Raw genomic sequence first — 20,873 nt, forward strand, 5'->3', positions numbered from 1 at the left:
GTTGTTTGGATAACCAGAAGGTCCAATAATTATAAAATGTTTATGTACCATGTGACACAGGCTTGTCTTTTCCCTTCTCCACATCATCATCTTCCACTGAGCTCTGAGCAGGCAGGCTAGATGTAGTGTCTTTCTGTTCGGCACCTTCTTGAGATCCAGGGATGACCATGGGAACAGGCACCTGGGAGGTAACAGCACAAAATAATTCAAGATGAGCTCTGCGCTATAGCACAGAATAACTGTAGATAATTACAAAGATGGCATACCGGTAGAGGTAGGCCCAGTGGAAAGGGTGTGTACTGGGTGTATAGATGCATTGGCACTGGTATGTAAGATTGGCACCGGCACGGGCACCGGCACTGGCACCAACTTCACCGTCTCTCCGTTTTCATCAATCACTGAGGATGGAGAAAGTGTACATGCAGTGTCATGTCAACATATTTTGCATTGCTTATGACCGTACCGCATAACAATTTTTGGGAGACGTGATAGTAAAAGTGAGGTAGGCCAACCTGTTTCACACAAATTTGTAGATACTGGAGGCTCTGGCTGACACTGGACACCTTGCTCTTCAGTAATAGGTCTGCACATGAGAGCTTTGTTCTTCAACATTCTTCGATATGGAACAGCAGCCACTGCAGCGTCGGTTTGTGTGCTCGCCTGTTAGAAAAATCATTAGATATAAGGGCTTTTATATAAACCAAAATTTATTTTTATATAAACCAAAATTTCAGTAGCCAATACCAATAACTAAAGCAAAACTAATATATCAAACACCTTTATTTATAAATATTTGTTTTAATGAGAATTTGATTTATTTTGTTAAAAGTTTACTTTTTCTTTTTTTTTTTTCTTTTTTAGAAAGGCAAGTTTTTATTTCTATAAATTCATTTTCACATTCATTGCCATTCAAAAATTTAGTGTTTCTGAAAGAAGTTTCTAATATTTGACCAAAAATACAGTAAAAACAGTAATACTGCAACAATTTTAATACATTTCTATTTCAAAATATACTAAAGTAAATTAATCTTTTGATGCAAAGCTGATCTTGCAGAAATTAATTACTTGAGTCCTCAGTGTCACATGATTCTTCAGAAATCATTTCAATATGCTTAGTGCTCAGGTAACATTTTTTATTAAAGTTATAAAATTAAGGAGACCTTCTTCTTTAAAAATGTATAAAGTGCTTTGAGTTTCGAGAAAAGCGTTAAGTACAAAAGTAACAAATTTATTAAAACAGTTGCACTGTTTCATATTGTTGATACTATGACACTTTACTGAGGTTTAGTCAACTGAATGTATCATTGCTCAATTATTTTTGTTTGAAACAGAAATTGAAATGAAACTCGTTTAAAAAAAAAAAAAAAAAAAAAACTTAACCCAAACTTTTGCATGGTACCGTGTACTTCATATAACACTTCGTAACAATGTGTGCATCAGTACTTACTTCTCCTATGTTTTTTGAGCTGGCATTTGAGGTAGGTAGAGCTCCTGCAGAGAAAATTAATGTCATTAAAACATAAGTTAAAAAAAACATTGCATTTTGATTCCATTTAAGGTCACAACAAAGAAAAACATGACAGCTGAATACCTGTGAGAGCAGTATTTCCAGGTAATGTGGAGGCCAGCGACACCACACCACCAATCACAGGCATGTCTTTTGACAGAGATAATGGAGCTTGAACTGTAGTGGTGTTTGACGCGGTACCTTTAATGATGAAGCAACAAGAGAAAGTACTTCTTATAATAAATCATTAAATTTTACAGTAGAAACACTGCAGGTCTTTATCAATAGGTTTCACTACGCTAAATACAGCTGAGGTCAAAATTTTACATACACCTTCTGCAAAATGTTAGTTATTTCACCAAAATAAGAAGAATCATACAAATCGCATGTTATTTTTTATTTAGTACTGACCTGATATTTCACATAAAAGATGTTTACATATGGCCCACAAGAATAAATAGTTGAATTTATGAAAATGACATGGTTCAAAAGTTTACATACACTTGATTCTTAATACGGTGTTGTTACCTGAATGATCCACAGCTGTGTTTCTTTGTTTAGTGATAGTTGTTTATGAGTCCCTTGTTTGTCCTGAACAGTTAAAATGCCCGCTGTTCTTAAGAAAAAATCCCTCAGGTCCCACATGTTTTCTTTATTACCATTTTTATGTATTTGAACCCTTTCCAACAATGACTGTATAATTTTAAGATCCATCTATTCACACTAAGAAGAACTGAGGGACTCATATGCAACTATTACAGAAGGTTAAAACACTCACTGAGGCTTTAGAAGAAAGCATGATGCATTAAGAGACTGGGGTAAAAAACTTTTGAACAGAATGAATATGTGCACACTTTTTTTTTTGTTTGTTTTTTATATTTAGCCAAAATATTTTTTTTTTTTTTTTTCATTTTGTACTGCCCTTCAGAGACTATAGAAGATGCTTACATGTTTCCCAGAAGACAAAAGGTAAATTCACCCTGATCTCCAAATTCAAGAATTTTTCACCCCCCAGCTCTTAATGCATTGAGTTTTTTTTCTGGAGCATCTATGAGCGTTTGAACCTTCTGTAATAGTTGCATATGAGTCGCTTAGTTGTCCTCAGTGTCAAAAGATGGATCTTAAAATCATACAGTCATTGTTGGAAAGGGTTTAAATACACAAAAATGCTGAAAAACCAAAGAATTTGTGGGACCTGAAGGATTTTTTTGAAAAACAGCAGGCAGTTTAACTGTTCAGGACAAACAAGAGACTCATAAACAACTATCACTAAACCCAAAAAAACAGCTGTGGATCATTCAGGTAACAACACAGTATTAAGAAATCAACTGTATGAAAACTTTTGAACAGGATCATTTTCTCTTGTGGACTATATGTAAATATCTTATGTGAAATATCTTTTTCAGGTCAGTACTAAGTGAAAAAAAACAACATGCATTTTGTATGATCCCTCTTATTTTGGTAAAGCAATTAACAGTTTGCAGATTCTGCAAGGTACATGTAAACTTTTGACCTCAACTGTAAATAAATGCGTTAAAAACAAATGGTAGACCTACTATATAGTTTTAGATACAAAACTACATGGGGACGTACCGTTGCTTGCCGGCTGATGAGGGGTAATGCACTTTGAACAAAACTGCAGCAAACAGGTCAGGTTACAGAAGTGTCTTGTTGTTCCATCCCAGACGAGGCTTTCCTTTAGTGAGCCCTGATTCTTACAGCCATGACACTTGGCCATCTGAAATAAATTCATACAGAAATGATGCAAAAATGAGCAACAGTTAAAACAATGATAGGAACAATTCAACAGTGTATATCTTGCATACAAAAGCAAACACTGATGATCAGCTTGCAATATAATTTAACCCCAACCAAAGAGGTTTTCTTAAAGAAATAAAGAACAAATGCTATCTCTAACCTCATAAAAGAGCACTGTGTAGAGAGACATGCACTCCTCTGTGCAAAACTCCTCAAGTTTGCCCCCAAAGAAGTTCTGAATGGTTTTGTGGGTCATGTTTTGACAGTAGGCACAAACCCTGCATTGACCTCCATGTCGTTTAGTAAGGTCGTGCTTGAAAAGCAGTTTACAGCCTATAAAAGATAATAGAATGAATGAAAGGCGAGTAAATGTATGTGGAAAAGTGAGGCATAAACATCAAAGATTATTTTGAGTTCTCAACTTGTTTTTCTTCATAATTTCACATTGCACATCAAATGGCCAGCCAAAACATGAACTAAATTATTTACCGTAAGCAAGTACACTCTTAAAATTAAAGGTTCTTTATTGGCATAAATGGTTTTATGAAGAACCCTGAAGATTCATGGAACCTTTCAAATGAAGCAAAGGTTCTTTATAGTCAAAAAAGGTTCTTTAGATTTTTGAAATGTTCTTTAAAATGGTTCTTTTAGGAACTGTTCACTGAAAGGTTCTATGGGGAACCAAAAATGGTTCTTCTATGGCATCACTGCAAAAACACTCCTAAAAGAACCATTTTAAAGAACATTTCAAAAATCTAAAGAACTTTTTTCAACTATAGAAAACCTTTGATGCATTTGAAAGGTTCCATGGATGTTCGAGGTTCTTTATAGAACCACTGATGCCAATAAAGAACCTTTATTATTAAGAGTGTAAATGAAAATGTCCCAAGAAATGTAATATTATTAATGTGAACTGCATAAGCAATATAGTCATTTTTTTACCCAGTGGTTAAGAACTACCAATTTATTCCCTCATTTTTGTTAAATCATTGTCACAATTTAAAAATTAATTCCCTCATTTTCATTGTACTAAAATACAATGCATTGTACTAAAATTGTGGCTGCAAAAACGAGGCACCAAATCAGCAAAGCATGGCCACAAATGAACAAGTTCTACTTTATCTGTGGCCAAATCATGAGGGGTTCCATAAAAAAACAAAAACACAAAAAAACACAGATATAAGTATCAAGAAAAGAGGTTTCACAAACCTTCACAACAGAAAGATCTCGGCTGCTTTTCGTATGTGATGATGTCTTTGACCACTTTCTCTATTTTGCAGTATTCGCACAAAGCTTTCACGTTGCTTTCCCTCTTAAATGTGTCGCAACACGCTCGAGAACAGAACAACCCTGCGTGACCCTAAGAGAAGAAAAATGTTTTGTTGAAGCTCTACAAAAAAATAATTTCACAAAATATCACACATCACACTTGCAATTGCACTGAATATCAATAACAGCTGTGATTCAGCCACCGATTCGGTCACACTTGCTCATGTGACTGTTTTTGGAAGCCATACCTTGAACTGGAAGACCTCAGGTTTTGAGCTGAACTGATTCTGGCACTGCTTGCACGTCAGCCGTACTGCGTCAGAGGACGAGGGGGGCTTGTTTGGCCATTGCTGCTGGGCGTCTTGCGAGTTCACCACACCAGGAGCCGGCACGTAAGTCGGAACTGGGTTTTGATTGGAGGGTGGTACAAAAGGTGGGGGAGGGTTGTGGTTTGGGGCAGGAACACTGGGTGAAGTTTGAGTGGGCTGGAGATGGTCTGTGGTGGGTCGAGGTGGAGCAACGCTCTGAGGCTGAGGTCCATGCGAGTTTCCGTTCATCTGGTTATGAGGTACAGGTGCATTCAGTTTCTCCTATAGAGAGAAAAAAAAAAGGACAATTTACATCTGATTACTAAAACCAACATAATTGTGTGAAGGAAAGAGCAGATGCAAACAAGCACCTTATTTTTCCCGTAAGAGTGGGCATGGCCATTTCTAAATTTAATGTGTCTGGCTTCCAGTCTCATCTGTTTCCAATTGCTTTTAGTTGTACAAAACAGCTTGATTTGCTGCTTAATATTGCAAACTGGTGTGTCTAACCACATTATTTTAATATATTATCTTAATTATGAACACAACGGTTTGTAGTGCGAACAGTTTTACCGTTTACTGGACTTGGTTAATCTTCTTGTTATTTCCCTACGGCGGTTTATGAACCGGAAGTTTCACACATGACCAAAAAACAGCTTACTTCCGCATTGAAAAATAAGGTGGATAGACTATACAAACTATTATAATCCAATTCTTTTATAACTAATAATGTGGATAGAAATAAAGTCCATCACATAAAAACATCTGTTTAAAAAAAATGGAAAAGAGACAAAGAATGCAATACCTGGAATTTGCCCACACAATCTAATGAGCAGAAGTTCCTAATGGACCCATCGGAAATAGCAAGGTGATACTGAGGAACGGCTACCTTCTTGCAAGTTGTGCATGGGAAAGAGGTGCCTAAAGAGCAGAGCAAGACAGATTAGCGCGAGAAAAATTCTTATAAAACCTATCGAAGAATGTGTCACACACTAAAAACAATGCAATTTTTTAAAAATCTTTTTATTTTAAAAGATAAGTAATTTAACAAATTATGAAACTGAATAAATTATTAATCATTTATATTTTTACTAAAACATTTTTTAGACATTGAAGACAACTGATTGAGTTTTTCATAACTGAAAATATTTAAATTATGAAAATAATTAAATTATGAAAATAATTTTTTAAAACTGTAATGACAATTGACCCTTTGCAAAAAGCTTGATTGACAGGCGATCTGACCAATAATAACGCAGAATCCGTAATTCTGTCCGACAAACAAATCAGACAGGAGAGTAGATTAACTTCATTAGACTTCAACTTAAAAAAAATTGTGTGTATTAACTTCTAATAAGGCAATCTGTCGCGACACATTATAGAGCAAGATTAACTTCCGTGGACATAAACTTGAAAAATTGTGTGTACTGACGTCCACGGTTGAAATAAAATACATTCTGATGTTCCATCATGTTTTTTCATGCTTTACGTAAAGAAGAAAAGATGATTGGTTCATGTGTCGATTGATCTAAAAAGGGAATACACTAATCTGTCACTAAACAACACATTAAAGAAGTTGTTGACTTACAGAACAAAGATTCACATATAATGTACTCACCCCCTTGTCATCCAAAATGTTCACGTCTTTCTTTCTTCAGTCGTAAAGAAAATGTTTTTTTGAGGAAAACATTTCAGCATTTTTCTCTATATAGTGGATTTCTATGGTGCCCCGAGTTTGAACTTCTCCCTCAACTTCAAAATCGTCCTATATCACTGTTTTACCTTTTTTATTAAGGGTGTTTGATCTTCTTTGCATGTTCACTTTGCAAAGACTAGATTGGTACTTCTGCAGCGATGTAGGATGATTTTGTATTTTTTTTTTTGAAGTTGAGGGAGAAAACACGATTGGAGTTTTTCGACATACCCTAACTGTCTTGAACCAGAATACACAGAGATCAGGCAGAACAAGACAAGAAGAGCATTTGAGATTAAAAAGTATTTAAACTGTATTTTTTTTTAATGAAAATAACTGATCATTTTCGCTAGATAAGACCCTTCTTCCTCAGCTAGGATTGTTTACAACCGCATTTGGGATCGTTTAAAGCTGCATTTAAACTGCATTTTGGAAGTTCAAACTCGGGGCACCATATAAGTCCATTATATGGAGAAAAATGCTGAAATGTTTTCCTCAAAAATATAATTTCTTTACGACTGAAGAAAGAAAGACATGAACATCTTGGACGACAAGGGTGTGAGTACATTGGCTGTAAATTTTTGTTCTGGGGGTGGACTTTTTGGACAAAAAACGGTATTTACTGTTTGAAATTCGTAAAAAATGACAGCATTTTAAAACTGAGACCTTGTTTCATACCAGAAGTAACCTGCTCTGTCTTGTCTGTCGGCGTGTTGTCCTCTTTGCTCCGCGATGTAAGTTTCACTGCACGAGAACATGATGTGTACTGTGAGAGCGGCATTGTTTGTCGGACATAGCAACAGTAACTAAGGAGGGCGGGTTTTTGCGAAGGGTCAATTAAACACCAAGTAAAACACCATAATGAAATTTTTTAAATTACAGTAACAATATGCTTAATTGTCATCAGCGCAAACAGAACAAAACATCAATGTATTTATTTTTAAATACGTTTTTCCCCTTTTAATTTTGGGATGAAATGTGACCTGGACACACAAAAGAAGATATTTGTCATGGTGCTCTGTTACCACACAATATTTACCTGTCAAACTGGGAGACGCTTGACTCAAAGCCACACATCTCTGAGAGCAGAAGAATTCTGTAACACCCTGTATGTTTGTCCCTTCCATCATTTGTTCAATATTTTTGATATCTTGGCAGTAGGGACAGTGAAGCCTCTTGCCACTTTTCTGCAAAAGACAACAGCTTTAAATTATTTTGTTTTCAAAACATATTTTTGGGCTTTTCACTTGTATTGATTCCAAAGTTATAGCAGAGAGGAAATGGGATCGGGAAACAAGTCAATTTCAAATTTGCATATCCCACAGGAAGTAAACATGAATGAATCAGACCATGAATAACAAACACAGCGTGAGCTGTCAACAGCGATTTCATTCGTGTACTGTTGGGGTACCTGTTTGTAAGTGGCGATGCATTCGGTGCAGCAGAACTTTTTGATACTATCTTCTATCTGAACCAGGTGATAGTTTCCTGAGGCTGTACAGTTGCCACAGTTTTCGCAATAGCTCATGTAGAGGTTTCTGGAAGATCTGAAGCGTGCAAAGCATTCGTCGCTGCACAGCTTGTGCACGGCACCCAGATGAGTCACTTCATGCTGAATCTGTAAAGCAAAGAAAAAGAGTGCAAGTCTTAAACACAGCATTTAACTGGATGAATTCCAAGTCACACTGACGTTCTATGACCTTGTAGTGGGCTGAAAAGATGTTTACACAAGAATTGTGTGACATTTTTCTGCATCTCACATCGTAAGTGTTGCGTTTTTAAGATAGCATGTCGCATTAAAGTCTGAGGACAATAATATACGGCTTATTTTACCTTCTATGGATTATTTACACTTCCCCACTGAGATTATTTTTAAAATGAAAATACTCAGTATATTTATGATTGTTAACGTGGTAAAATCTAAAAGCTTATCAAATTGTGTAAAAGGCTCATTAGCTCATAATGCAAGATAATGGTGCAAAAAAAGCATTTTCAAGATAATTGACCCCTCAAGCAGGATTACAACATGTTGGGCTGTAATTTACCATGTCTGTTCTAGTTTTGAACATAATATCTTGCACTCTTTATTTGGAAAACTGCATTTCATCATAGTGTACTTACAAATAACCTTAACAATCTGCATTTATTGAAAACAATTCAACCCATAAGCAGGTAACAAATTATGCAAAAATCAAAGCAACAAAATGTTTGTTTCGTCTAAATTTACATCACATGTATAACTTAAGTCTTACCTCTTTGACCAACTTACACACGCCACATTGTGTATATAGATCTGGAGGTGCATCTTCGTATCTGTCTTTATAAATACTTAGACAAGCTGGGCTGCAGAATTCCTTTAGTGTGTTCATGGAGCCCACTGGGATGGTTATCAAGTCTTTTAGATTGACAATGACCCTTTGGAACAATAAAGATTTAAAAAATGATCACATACTGTAGCATTTGTGACCCTGGACTACAAAACCAGTCATAAGGGTCAATTTTTTGAAATTGAGATTTATACATTATCTGAAAGCTGAATAATTGATTTAATTGAATTGATGCATGGTTTGTTAGGATAGGACAATATTTGGCCGAGATACAAGTATTTGAAAATCTGGAATCTGAAGGAAAAAAAAAAAAAATCGAAATATTGAGAAAAATCGCCTTTAAAGCTGTCCAAATGAAGTTCTGAGACATGCATATTACTAATCAAAAATTAAGTTTTCATATATTTACAGTAGGAAATTTACTAAATATCTTCATGGAACATGATCTTTACTTAATTTCCTAATGATTTTTGGCATTAAAGAAAAATCGATCATTTTGACCCATACAATGTATTGTTGGCTATTGCTACAAATATACCCACGCTACTTATGACTGGTTTTGTGGTCCAGGGTCACATTTGTATAACTGCATTAAATTATGCATAATCAAGTATCTGAACCATTTTCAAGGTTATATAAATGATGTCCATATTTTTAAAGATAGCTGCTGTCTTAAAGTGATAGTTCATCCAATAAAAAACTACTAATTTACTGTTTTGTCTTTGCAAATTAACATTTTTCTTCCTTGAAACATAACAGTAATTGTTTAGATTTTCTCAGCTGCTGTTTTTCATTGAAAATGACCTCCAAAAATGACTATGGATCACCATGAGTCAGATTTACTAATAGCTTCCATTATTGCAAACTCTTTTGGCATTAAAGAAACTACTGTCACTTTACTAAATTACTTTAATCACTTATGGTTGATGTTTCTTACTGTTTAAGAAAAAAAAAAAAAAAAAAATCAAGATTTTTATTAGTGTATGGGTCGTTGTGTCCACACACTAAGAAGACATTTATATGCAAAGTAAATTTTGCATCAGATTTCCCCATTAACACATTCTCAGTTATCTATACAATTATTAAAGTGAAAGAAGATGAATTAATTATATACTAAACAACAAAGTATATAAATAATCAGAACTCACTTAAGGCAGAGGTGGCAGGTCTTCTTAGGGGCAATAATGGGGGTAAACTGAACTGAGGGTAAACTGAAACTAGTTAGACACATGGTGGAGCAAAACAGCTGGTTGGAGCCTTTTCGCTGGAATGCCGTTTGACCCTTCTGGAGGACTTTAGAACAGCCTGAGCAGCAGATCCTCACTGTGGGTGGAGGAGCATGGACCTGGGGCGGCTGGGGAGGAGGCTGCAGGTGGGCTTGCGGCATTATTTGCGGCTGCATTCGGGAGCGAGTCTGCATTTGAGGCTGCATCTGGGTCTTGGTTTGCAGCCGGAGCTGAAGCTGAGTTTGGGTTTGAGCTGGCAGAAGTATAGTGGTTCCTCTGAGCGAAGCAGTGTTCTGGGACATCACTGAGAATGAAGATGCATGGGAGGACGCCATAGATGCTGTAGCAAAAGAACAGCAGGTATTTGTAACAGAAATCTCATTTTGTGCACTCTTGCTGAAGAATAGTATTAATTTGTTTTTAAAAAATCTAAACATTATAGGTAAATATTATTATTTAATGACTTGATTTTTTAGAACATTTTACTTGTGTCTTGAAAGTTGTTTTAAAGGCTGATTGGTCAAAGTACAGTTTCTTAGAAGGAAAAAAGAAAGCATATTAAAGCATATTGAGATCTATGCTTTTTAAAACATAATCAAAAAGCTGAAAATTGATGATATATCACCCAGACCTCATGTCACACATTTATTACGGACGGTTACAGTAAAGCTACTGATAAACAGTGACATGACAAAAGTGAAATCTTTATGCACTCACCAGAAACTGCATCACTGCTGTTTCCACTAACAGAGAAAACAGAGCTAATCCTCAGTTCATCTGATGCAGAGGAGGCCTGAAATGATTCAAAAGTCATTTATTACATACCACAAGTTTTGACAACAGATTGAACAGCATAGAACCAGACCAAACCTTACCTCATTCTCATTATTTTCCAGCTCCTGTTTAATACGGCTCATGTCGGACTGGGGCATTAACGCTTTATCATACTCTTCATCAACAGGCTCATCCTTAATTTGTATTACAGGTGAGTAACTTGTTTCTCTGTCTGCGCTTTCAGAAGGGGGGTCCGGCTGCAACTAGGAACAAAAAGCACTATTATCAAACATCACAAGTGCTATTTAACACTGGAACAACAACACTAAGAAGCAGGAAAAAGTGTGAAATAGGACTAAACTCTTCCGCTTCAACCACATACACTCAGTGGCCACTTTATTGGGCCAACCTGTACAAATGCCCATTAATGCAAATATCCTTCAGCACCCTGCCAATTCAATGCAGAATTTAAATGAATATTGAAAACTTGTTTAAACTTTACTCATCTCTCTGGTCATCCAATATGTAGAGTTTTTTTCTTCATCACAACAGATTTGGAGAAACTTAGCATTACCATTTTCACTCACCAACAGATCCTCTGCAGTGAATGGGTGCCGTCAGAATGAGAGTTTAACTCCAGTCCTTCAATTATTGTATTGTAAAGCTAAATCCACATAAATCATTTATTAAGGTGTTTTTACTTTAAACTGTCAATTCCAGTGCTTGATCTGTGAATATTTCTCTCCTTACTCAAACGAGATGACTTTTTCAATAAAAAAAAGTGACGATATGGCTAGAGGACTCATATTTTAGCCGGAAACAATGGGCTGAAATGAAAAACTTCTTAATGATATATTTGTTTCTTAAATACACGCAGCGTTTCACTTTGCAAGACGTTAATTGATGGACTGAAGTCATGTGGATTACTTGTGAATTATTGTGATGTTTTTTTTAACAGCTGTTTGGACTCTCATTCTGACAGCACCCATTCACTAGAGGATCCACTGGTGACCAAATGATGTAATGCTAAATTTCTCCAAATCTGTTCTTAAGAAGACACAAACTCATCTACAAACAGTGATAACATTTTTTTTTTTTTTTTTTTTTTTTTTTTTTTGTGAGCAGAGCTTATCTGGTTGCAGACAATGACGGTTTTCAAGTGGCAGTCGATGCCATGGAATAAAAAAAAAAAAAAAAAAGGTAAATGTAAGTTTATATTTAAAAATTCTGCCAGTATTCCTGCAATTCCGAGATTAAATCTCACAATTCTGATAAGTAAAAACAACTCGTCATTCTCTCTCTTCCCCTCGACTAGTTTGACAAACAAACTATTGTTGAGTTAAATCGAGTTATAAAGTCCGAACCAGGAGATATAAACTTGCATTTGCAAGAAAAAGTCAGAATTGTGAGATAAAATAAATAAATGTTATGCAAAACGTTAACAGTAATAGGTTTAAATATTACGCCATGCTGTAACTGTAGGGCTAATACAATGTGTCCCATATGAACAGTATATCTGAATATTATGTAGACATATTGTTTAAATCAAATTTATGCTTTAAAAGTAGAGTAATCATAGCAGTTTTCATGCATAATCTGTCTGTTTAAATGTCTGCGTTTAACTTAAAATGCAATCTTTGATGACAGTATTCTATAAAAAAATTCTGCATTCCGATTCTGTCAAAAAACACAAAAATATTTTTTTGTCCTCTTATTCCATGGATTTTACCCGTTTCACCCCACTTGTTACCAGCCATGCCGCTATGCGCACACAGCTGCAAGTGACGTAACTGTGATGTCTACTACGAATTGGTCTATAAAGAGGCCAATGAGTGCACGTTTCTATTAACACCATGTCACTGTGTTCTTCTTACAATAGCATACTTACAATAGCATCACTTCGCGATGACTCAATCCTAAGTTCAGACTGTACATCTTGGATATCTGACGCAGGAGAGCAAAAGCAGCATTTTGACATTCTCTTAATGTGGCATTCAGCTCATAAAATCAGTGGAGTAAATTATTCAGGAAAAAACACAGCAGAATTACTGAAATTAAATTGTATTTAGCATAATTGCATTTTGTTTTACCTATAATAGTGTCTGATGAAGGGGTAACAGGGGTGTCCTCAGAAACTTTCGCTCTCTCTTCATCCATTTCTACAGAGCCATTGATAGAGGAGCTGTTCTCTTCTGTAGTCAGAAAGTCCAGATAAGATAAACTTAAGTTGTTAAAAGTTTCTTTAAAATCTAAATACTGATTTGCTGCATAATAATTTTAAAAACAATGGGTCTCATTCACGAATAATGGATTCATTTTATTTTTTTCCAAATTCCATTTTTTCTGTTTTAATTTTTCTGGATTCCGTTTTTAATTTTTTCAACTCCTTTTTAATGACAAATTCAATTTTACTAATCAAAGAGCATGTCTAATGAATTAAAATCATGAAACTTATACAATTTCACATTCATTTAATAAAGGTTTAACAAAAAAATTCTGTGTTTTAGCATGTCTAATTATTTGAATGCATAATTAATTTATTCAAATTTATTCATAAAATAGCCTTATGAAAGTTTTTTTACCCTCAGAAAATCTTCTGGTTATCGAAGGCATAAAACATTAATTCGATTTATCTTTTAATTATTGAAAATTAAGCAAACTTTTTTTGGGGGGGGGGGGATGGGGGGGGCGCAAACAAAGGGGAATTTACTTTTATTTTGACGGGTTGCCATGTCTACCTTTACATTTCTGTGTGTATATGATATAACACTAGTTTTCCTAAAATGGAACGGTCAAATGCTGAAATCACCGTGAGCGCCATGCATGCTTTAGTGTGCGTAGTAAACAAAACCACTCGTCTGCTCCATTCATTAAAACAAAGACACGCAGAACATGCACAGGATTCACATTTAAATGGTATTTTTGCAGCGTAATATTTACAGATACTAGTCCATTTTGTGGTTTGAGTTAAGTGTAATGACCAACTTTTGATTAACTCATTCAAACTGACAAATTCCGTTACATTCCGCATTATTCAGTAAATTCCGTTTTTATGACTAGATTCCGCAATTCTGTCCGCTTTTTCCGCATCGCGGAAATCATAGAGCCCTATATTTATACACACAGTTGAACTTGTCTCAAAAAAAACTGCTTCACAACTTGTGTATATGCACAGAAATGTATTTAAAACTACTTTATACAGACCCAATAATAAAGGTGTGGTTTCAGTTGTTCCTACACATTTTTTCGCAAATACATTTTTTAAATGGTGAATCATGATTTGCTGGAGAAAATCTGTACGCAGATTTCATGCACAAATTTGTGTCTACACATGCTTAGTCAATCAGACCCAAGAAACCTTTTAGCATTTGAGTTTGCTTAGCAAATTCATTTTCAAACTCACCTGCATCTGCACCACTAGTTGGCACTCCATCTTGACTTTCATTTTTATCATCGCTTTCCATCTGTTCCAAAGCCTTCTGAGCAAAGCTGCTGTCTATTTCCCAGTCATCTTCATCTGTTCCAAAGACTGGAAGTCCATCAAGCTCATCATCCACTGGCTGACCACTGCTGCTCTCACCCTGATCAGCAGATGTTTTGACTTCAAGCTCTACAGAACACAGAAAAAACAAAGATGATTTAATACACCAACATGTGAGATGAAACTAATAAAAACTGACATCAGAAACATCAAATGGAGTTCCAGGTGGAGTAAACTGAAGTGAAACTGAGGTGTTTGGTTTCTTACCTGATGACTGGTCCATCTGGCCAGATCCGCTAACAGACTGCTGACTTTCTAGAAGACATGGGAGGAGTGAAATTTTGAGTTTTGGTATCAACATACTGGAAAAAGGCAAAAAAAAAAATATAATGAACAAAAGTGCAGTTGACATAACACAAGCTTCATTCATTTTGACTGCAGCGTGAAATTGACACTCTGATGCAGAAAAATACAGACTTGTTTTCCTTTACAAGACAAATTTATTTACAAAACACATTTCATAGAGAATAGTAATTCAAGGTATGTTACATTTACAAAACGAATAAAACATTCAGTTTCCAAACAATTGAAAAAAAAATTAAAAATACTGGTCGTTTCATACATTTAACTGTGAAATGTGCTAGTTGCATTTACGTTAAACTGCAACTTACTTCAAATAAATAGCTAAACAAAATTAGAGCTGACAACAAACAAGGAATGAGAAAAAGTGTGTTTGCAAGTGTAGCAATAGAGATCTCTTGCCACCTATACAGAACAAGCAGACCTGAAAAGTCAAAAGATTGCCAAAATGTTAGCATATTAATTCATATTACATGGAAAATAATAAGGAAATAAGGAAATGATTCTATAAATGATTCATACATTTTTTTATCTACTTCACAAACGGTGACATTTTTTCTTTGTTCAGTTTTGGTCACACCATAGAAAAAAAATCCACAAATTAGTTTAATGACTTATGTTTTAATAATTTGACTGCGCATGTCACACTTTATGTAAATAATTACTTTTAAGTAATTTAGCCAATCTACAAAAAGTATGCACTTAATTGTTTAAGTTAATACATTGTTATACAAAAAAAGTTCCACGTTATACGCGAACTGCTAAGTTTTTAAAACAAAAGCACTTGAAATGGATCATAAGCTTAGAAACTGGAAATTGAATAAGAATAAAACAAAAGAGTTCAGAAATAAGATGGTGTATCATGGAACGGAGAGTAGGCTGAACTTTTTACACTCCCAGTGGGGAAAAAATGTAAAGACTGTTTTACTGGATTAAATGCAGGATGAATCATCGATATATAGACAAAACTGTACATTATACTGTACTGTGTCACTTGCTAGAGTTCAATTCTTCCAACTTGTAGGACTACACTAGCATACAGACTATGACTTTCAACTTTTTTTAAAGGAGAACAAAACTTACAAATAATGTACTCCCTCCCTTGTCATCCAAGATGTTCATGTCTTTCTTCTTCAGTCATAAAGAAATTATGTTTTTTGAGGAAAACATTTCAGGATTTTTCTCCATATAACGGACTGCTATGGTGCCCACGAGTTTGAACGTCCAAAACGCAGTTTAAATGCAGCTTCAGATGATCCCAAATGCAGTTGTAAATGATCCCAGCCGAGGAAGACGGGTCTTATCTAGGGAAATGATCAGTTATTTTCATTTAAATAATACAATTTAAATACTTTTTCATCTCAAACGCTCGTCTTGTCTTGCTCTGCCTGTACTCTGGTGTATTTTGGTTCAAGTTAGGGTATGTCAAAAAACTCCAATCGTATTTTCTCCCTTCAAAAATCATTTAAAAATCATCCTACATCACTACAGAAGTACCAACCCAGTCTTTGCAAAGTAAACATGCAAAGAAGATCAAACATGCAAAGAAGATCATGAGATGGGAGTTTTTTGACATGAACCGGAAAACTGAGTTAAGGCAGAGTAAGACAAGACGAGCGTTTGACATTAAAAAGTATATAAATTGTATTATTTTTATAAAAATAACCAATCATTTCGCTAGATAAGACCATTCTTCCTCAGCTGAGATCATTTGAAGCTGCATTTAAACTGCATTTTGGAAGTTCAAACTCAGGGCACCATATCAGTCCATTATATGGACAAAAATGCTGAAATGTTTTCTTCAAAAAAAAAAATTTCTTTACGACTGAAGAAAGAAAGACATGAACACCTTGGATGACACAGGGGGCGAGTACATTATCTGTAAATTCTGTTCTGGAAGTGGACTCCTTTAATAATAGTCATTTTGGGCATTTTATTGACAAGGATAGTGAGAGACGATAAGAAAAGACAAGAAATAATATATATGCAAGCTGCAGGAACACCACAATAACAGAGGTCGGAGTACACGCACTAACAGGCCATTGCTCAAACTTTTCCATCCATTCATTGATTGAGTCCTATTCATATTAATTATTATACTGAAGCCTAGCTGATTCATTCCTATGACATATGAAAACGAGACAGATCCAAATGAATGTGACAGCAAACCTGCACTCTCAGCCTCGTGTTCACGCTTAGATCTCTGTGACATTACGTGGGTTCACTGCTGGAACCGAAAATATGCTGTAGTCAATATTTAGCACAGTAAAGCAGCTTGAAAATGTCAAGAACAGATTTTGAATAAAATGAATGTAAAATTAATTAAAGTATTTTTTTTTTTTTTTTACCAGTTAAGAAGACTGAAGCAGGAAGGGTTTATATACAATTGCAGATGAGCATTATTACAAATCTTCCATGTCAAATTTGATTACATTTAACATTTCATGTTTTTCTATATGGTAATTTACACCGACATAGCTGTATATAATTGTGCTAGTGTATATAACATAGCATATAAAAGTGTATATAGTGTATATAATATAGCATATAAAACACTAATATGTGTAGCAAATAGGGAGCTGTTTTTTAAATAGTTTTTGCAACCATTTATATTCTGTAATGTGTTGCAGATCACTTACTGAGGGGGAAAAAATGTAGGTCAATTGAAAATGTTATTGCAGGGATCAGTCCTTATTTATGACCAGTTTATTACACTAAATAGCATCAAATTACTGACTACTGACAGCGTTTCAGAAGGCTATATTACCTACAACAGCCTAAACAGCTGTTTGTCTACTGGTTAACATTATATCATAAAAGTACCATGAGCCAGGACTTAAACTTAAATGAGTTATATGCTACAGTGCTGCCATTAAAGTTACTGGCTCTGACATCTGTTTCATTTTTTAAAGAAACTTTTTATCTTCCAATAAAATTATTTTTCTCTGATGACTTTTCTATACTAGACTTCTCCAATTCTCTATATATTTACACTACGTAAACCCCACTCCTGCAAGCTTGCAACAAAGAGAAAAAAGTCGGGTTTCAGAATTTTATTAAACAAAAAACATAAATATTATTTCACCCACAGGTAAATATAGTGTTCAACAATAACTATTAAACTATTAAGAACAAACAGACCTATTGTGAGCTACAAGACTGTTAATCAATGGTATACGTTTTTGTTAAACGCGTCAGCGCACATTATTCCAAATTAGAAATCTTGGTAAGAAACTACATTACCCATGATTCTCCAAAGAAATCTCCACCAATCAGAGAATCGAAATGCGCAAATCACACTAAAACAACTCTTTAGCGCCTGCAGTGAAGCAAAGTTAAGAAAGTTGAGAAAGTTAATCTCCCTACGCTATCAAACTACTTGTCTAATTTGCAAAATATAGTTTCTATCTATCTCTTCTATCTAAATAATACGTATTTCTACACTGTTTTCAATCTGATTGTCTCTGCAGTGCAGCATGGGATTGTAGTTCTTTCCCTCATTAAAAGAGAAGTCCACTTCCAAAACAACAATTTACAAACAATGTACTCACCCCCTTGTCATCCAAGATGTTCATGTCTTTCTGTCTTCAGTCGTAAAGAAATTATGTTTTCTGAGAAAGACATTTCAGGATTTTTCTCCATATAATGTACTTCAGTGGTGCCCCGATTTTGAACTTCCAAAATATAGTTTACAGGAAGAAAAGGAAGAAGGGTCTTATTTAGTGAAATGATCGGTCAATTTTTTTTTAAAAAAAACAAACATTTGTGTACTTTTTAAGCACAAAAGCTTGTGTAGTACAGGCTCTGGGATGTGCGTTCACTACGCTATGAATCACGTCTAAATTCATCGTCTGTGTACTCCGACTCAAAAAGGTAGAGTATGGTGAAAAACTCCATCTTATTTTCTCCTACAACTTCAGAATCGTCCAACATTGTTGTAGCTTTTTGTTTGTAAACAGCGTTTGACTTACTTGCACTTCCTTAGTCTTTGCACGTTCGCTTTGTAAACACTGGGTCTGTGGTTCCACGTGACCTTTCGACGTAATTCAATAGTATGTAGCATCATGGACACGCATCCCAGAGCCTGTGCTACACAAGCTTTTGTGCTTTAAAAGCAAACAAATTTTTATTTTCAAAAAAACAAAAAAAAACAACAAAAAAAGACAGATCGTTTCACTAGATAAGACCCTTCTTCATCGGCTGGGATCATTTAGAGCCATTTGAAGCTGCATTTAAACTAAATTTTGAAAGTTCAAAATCGGGGCACCAATCAAGTCCATTATATGAAGAAAAATCCTGAAATGTTTTCCTCAAAAACCATAATTTCTTCAGGACTGAAGACAGAAGACATGAACATCTTGGATGACAAGGGGGTGAGTAAATTATTTGTTCTGAAAGTGGAGTTTTCCTTTAAAGCCGCTAAGTATACAGTCTTACACCTTTGCCTTGTTAAACCAACTTGACATTATTTGTTTAACTGAACCTTTTTTAATCTTGTTGTATGTTATATTTTATACATCATCTGAAAGCTGAATAAAAAAGCTTTCCTTTGATGGTTTGTTAGAATAGGACAATATTTGACCTAGATACAACTATTTGAAAATCTGGAATCTGAAATCTTTAGGGCTGCACGATAAATCGCATGCGATTGTGAGGCGCGCTTAGTCAATGAAGCCGGTTCTTTGATTAGTAGTAAAGCTCCATCAGGTGCGTTCAGCTGGAGCGGCAATTAATACACAGAGCCGTAAATAACTGACAAGCTACGCAAAATCGTGCTCATAATCGAATGCGATTCATCTGCGATTATGAGTGCGATTTTGTGTAGCTTGTCAGTGATTTACGGCTCTGTGTATTAATTGCCGCTCCAGCTAAACGCACCTGATGGAGCTTTACTACTAATCAAAGTACCGGCTTTACTGACTAAGCGCGCCTCACAATCGCATACGATTTATCGTGTAGCCCTACTAAACATTGAGAAAAATCGCCTTTAAAGTTGTCCAAATTAAGTTCTTAGCAATGCATATTTATAATAAAAAATTAAGTTTTGACATATTTATGGTAGAAATTTTACAAAATATCTTCATGGAACATGATCTTTACTTAACATCCTCATGATTTCTGGCATAAAAGAAAAATCGATCATTTTGACCCATACAATGTATTTTTGGCTATTGCTACAAATATACCTGCGCTACTTAAGGTTTTGTGGTCCAGGGTCACATGTATTATACAGCATTTGCTTTTAGCCATTAATATTATTAATATCACTACAAATTGTACACATACCTCATAAAAATAATGCAAAAAAAAACAGTGTAAAAAGTGGAGCCTGATAACTATTAATTTGATGTAATTTGATGACAACTGCTGATGTCCAGCCACAATAACAATCAGAGTGCTCTGCTTACACTCAGGTAAGGAACAGGTAACAGTCAAGAGTCTGACGTAAAAATGTTACGTATTTCCGGTCCCCTGGTTAAGAGTACGTGTGACGTCATAGCAGACTGAGAGTGCAGGTCTGCATCTAGAACACATACACACCTCCAAATAAACTAATAGGAGTCTCATTGGTGTAAATACCCAGTTATTTCAATATCAGTGTCACCAGTGTTGCCGTGAAAACAACCCACGCGTGCACACATTGTGCTACTGCATGAATCTGCATTGAGAGATGCCTGATGCAGACTCCCTGCATGCAGTGCATTATTCCGCCATGTTAAAAATGCAACCCAACATATTTCATAAAAGCGACTCTGTGCGCTCATGAGCGGTTATTATTTGTTTTACCGCAAGATTTGAGGATGAAACCACTGATCATGAGCATCGTACTGAAAGACCCGCGTTCTGCATTCGCAAGCGTGCTAGCAGGCTACATATGAGAGGGAACAGAGAGGAAATGATGCTTTACGTTGAAAGAGAGTTGTGTGAGAGTTGTAAATGTATACTTACGAGGAGATAAATATCAGCTGTCAAACAGGGGATTTCATGCGTTCTCTTGATGTTTTAAACGTCTTTCGATCTTCACTGTTGTGTTGTACGTACAAAGCCTTTCGCCAAAGCAACAACGCGATTCGAGCTCCTGCCGCTTCTCAACTAGCTCGACACGTTGTACTGCACCCAAGTGTCCAGGAGGGAAAATGCAGGGCCTTAAACATCAACTGTACTAAAAA

General features: G+C 35.4%; 1 protein-coding gene across 1 annotated transcript in view; it reads right to left on the reverse strand.

The window, feature by feature from the left end:
* The window catches only part of si:ch211-266o15.1 (zinc finger MYM-type protein 4), a 35,576-nt gene extending 14,731 nt beyond the window's left edge, over positions 1–20,845 (reverse strand). The window contains 23 exon segments of the mRNA XM_051132560.1: positions 49–181; positions 267–332; positions 334–398; positions 513–660; positions 1,448–1,491; positions 1,592–1,708; positions 3,101–3,245; positions 3,426–3,598; positions 4,475–4,625; positions 4,783–5,124; positions 5,648–5,763; positions 7,214–7,279; positions 7,575–7,722; positions 7,947–8,153; positions 8,788–8,950; positions 10,011–10,428; positions 10,806–10,881; positions 10,964–11,125; positions 12,751–12,806; positions 12,953–13,054; positions 14,266–14,472; positions 14,611–14,654; positions 20,653–20,845. Of these exon segments, the coding sequence (XP_050988517.1) occupies positions 49–181; positions 267–332; positions 334–398; positions 513–660; positions 1,448–1,491; positions 1,592–1,708; positions 3,101–3,245; positions 3,426–3,598; positions 4,475–4,625; positions 4,783–5,124; positions 5,648–5,763; positions 7,214–7,279; positions 7,575–7,722; positions 7,947–8,153; positions 8,788–8,950; positions 10,011–10,428; positions 10,806–10,881; positions 10,964–11,125; positions 12,751–12,806; positions 12,953–13,054; positions 14,266–14,472; positions 14,611–14,626 (3,121 nt within the window). The 5' untranslated portion in view covers positions 14,627–14,654; positions 20,653–20,845.
* Positions 20,846–20,873: the final 28 nt, after the last annotated feature.

Source organism: Labeo rohita, chromosome 17 (assembly GCF_022985175.1).
Source record: "Labeo rohita strain BAU-BD-2019 chromosome 17, IGBB_LRoh.1.0, whole genome shotgun sequence".
Taxonomy (NCBI): domain Eukaryota; kingdom Metazoa; phylum Chordata; class Actinopteri; order Cypriniformes; family Cyprinidae; genus Labeo; species Labeo rohita.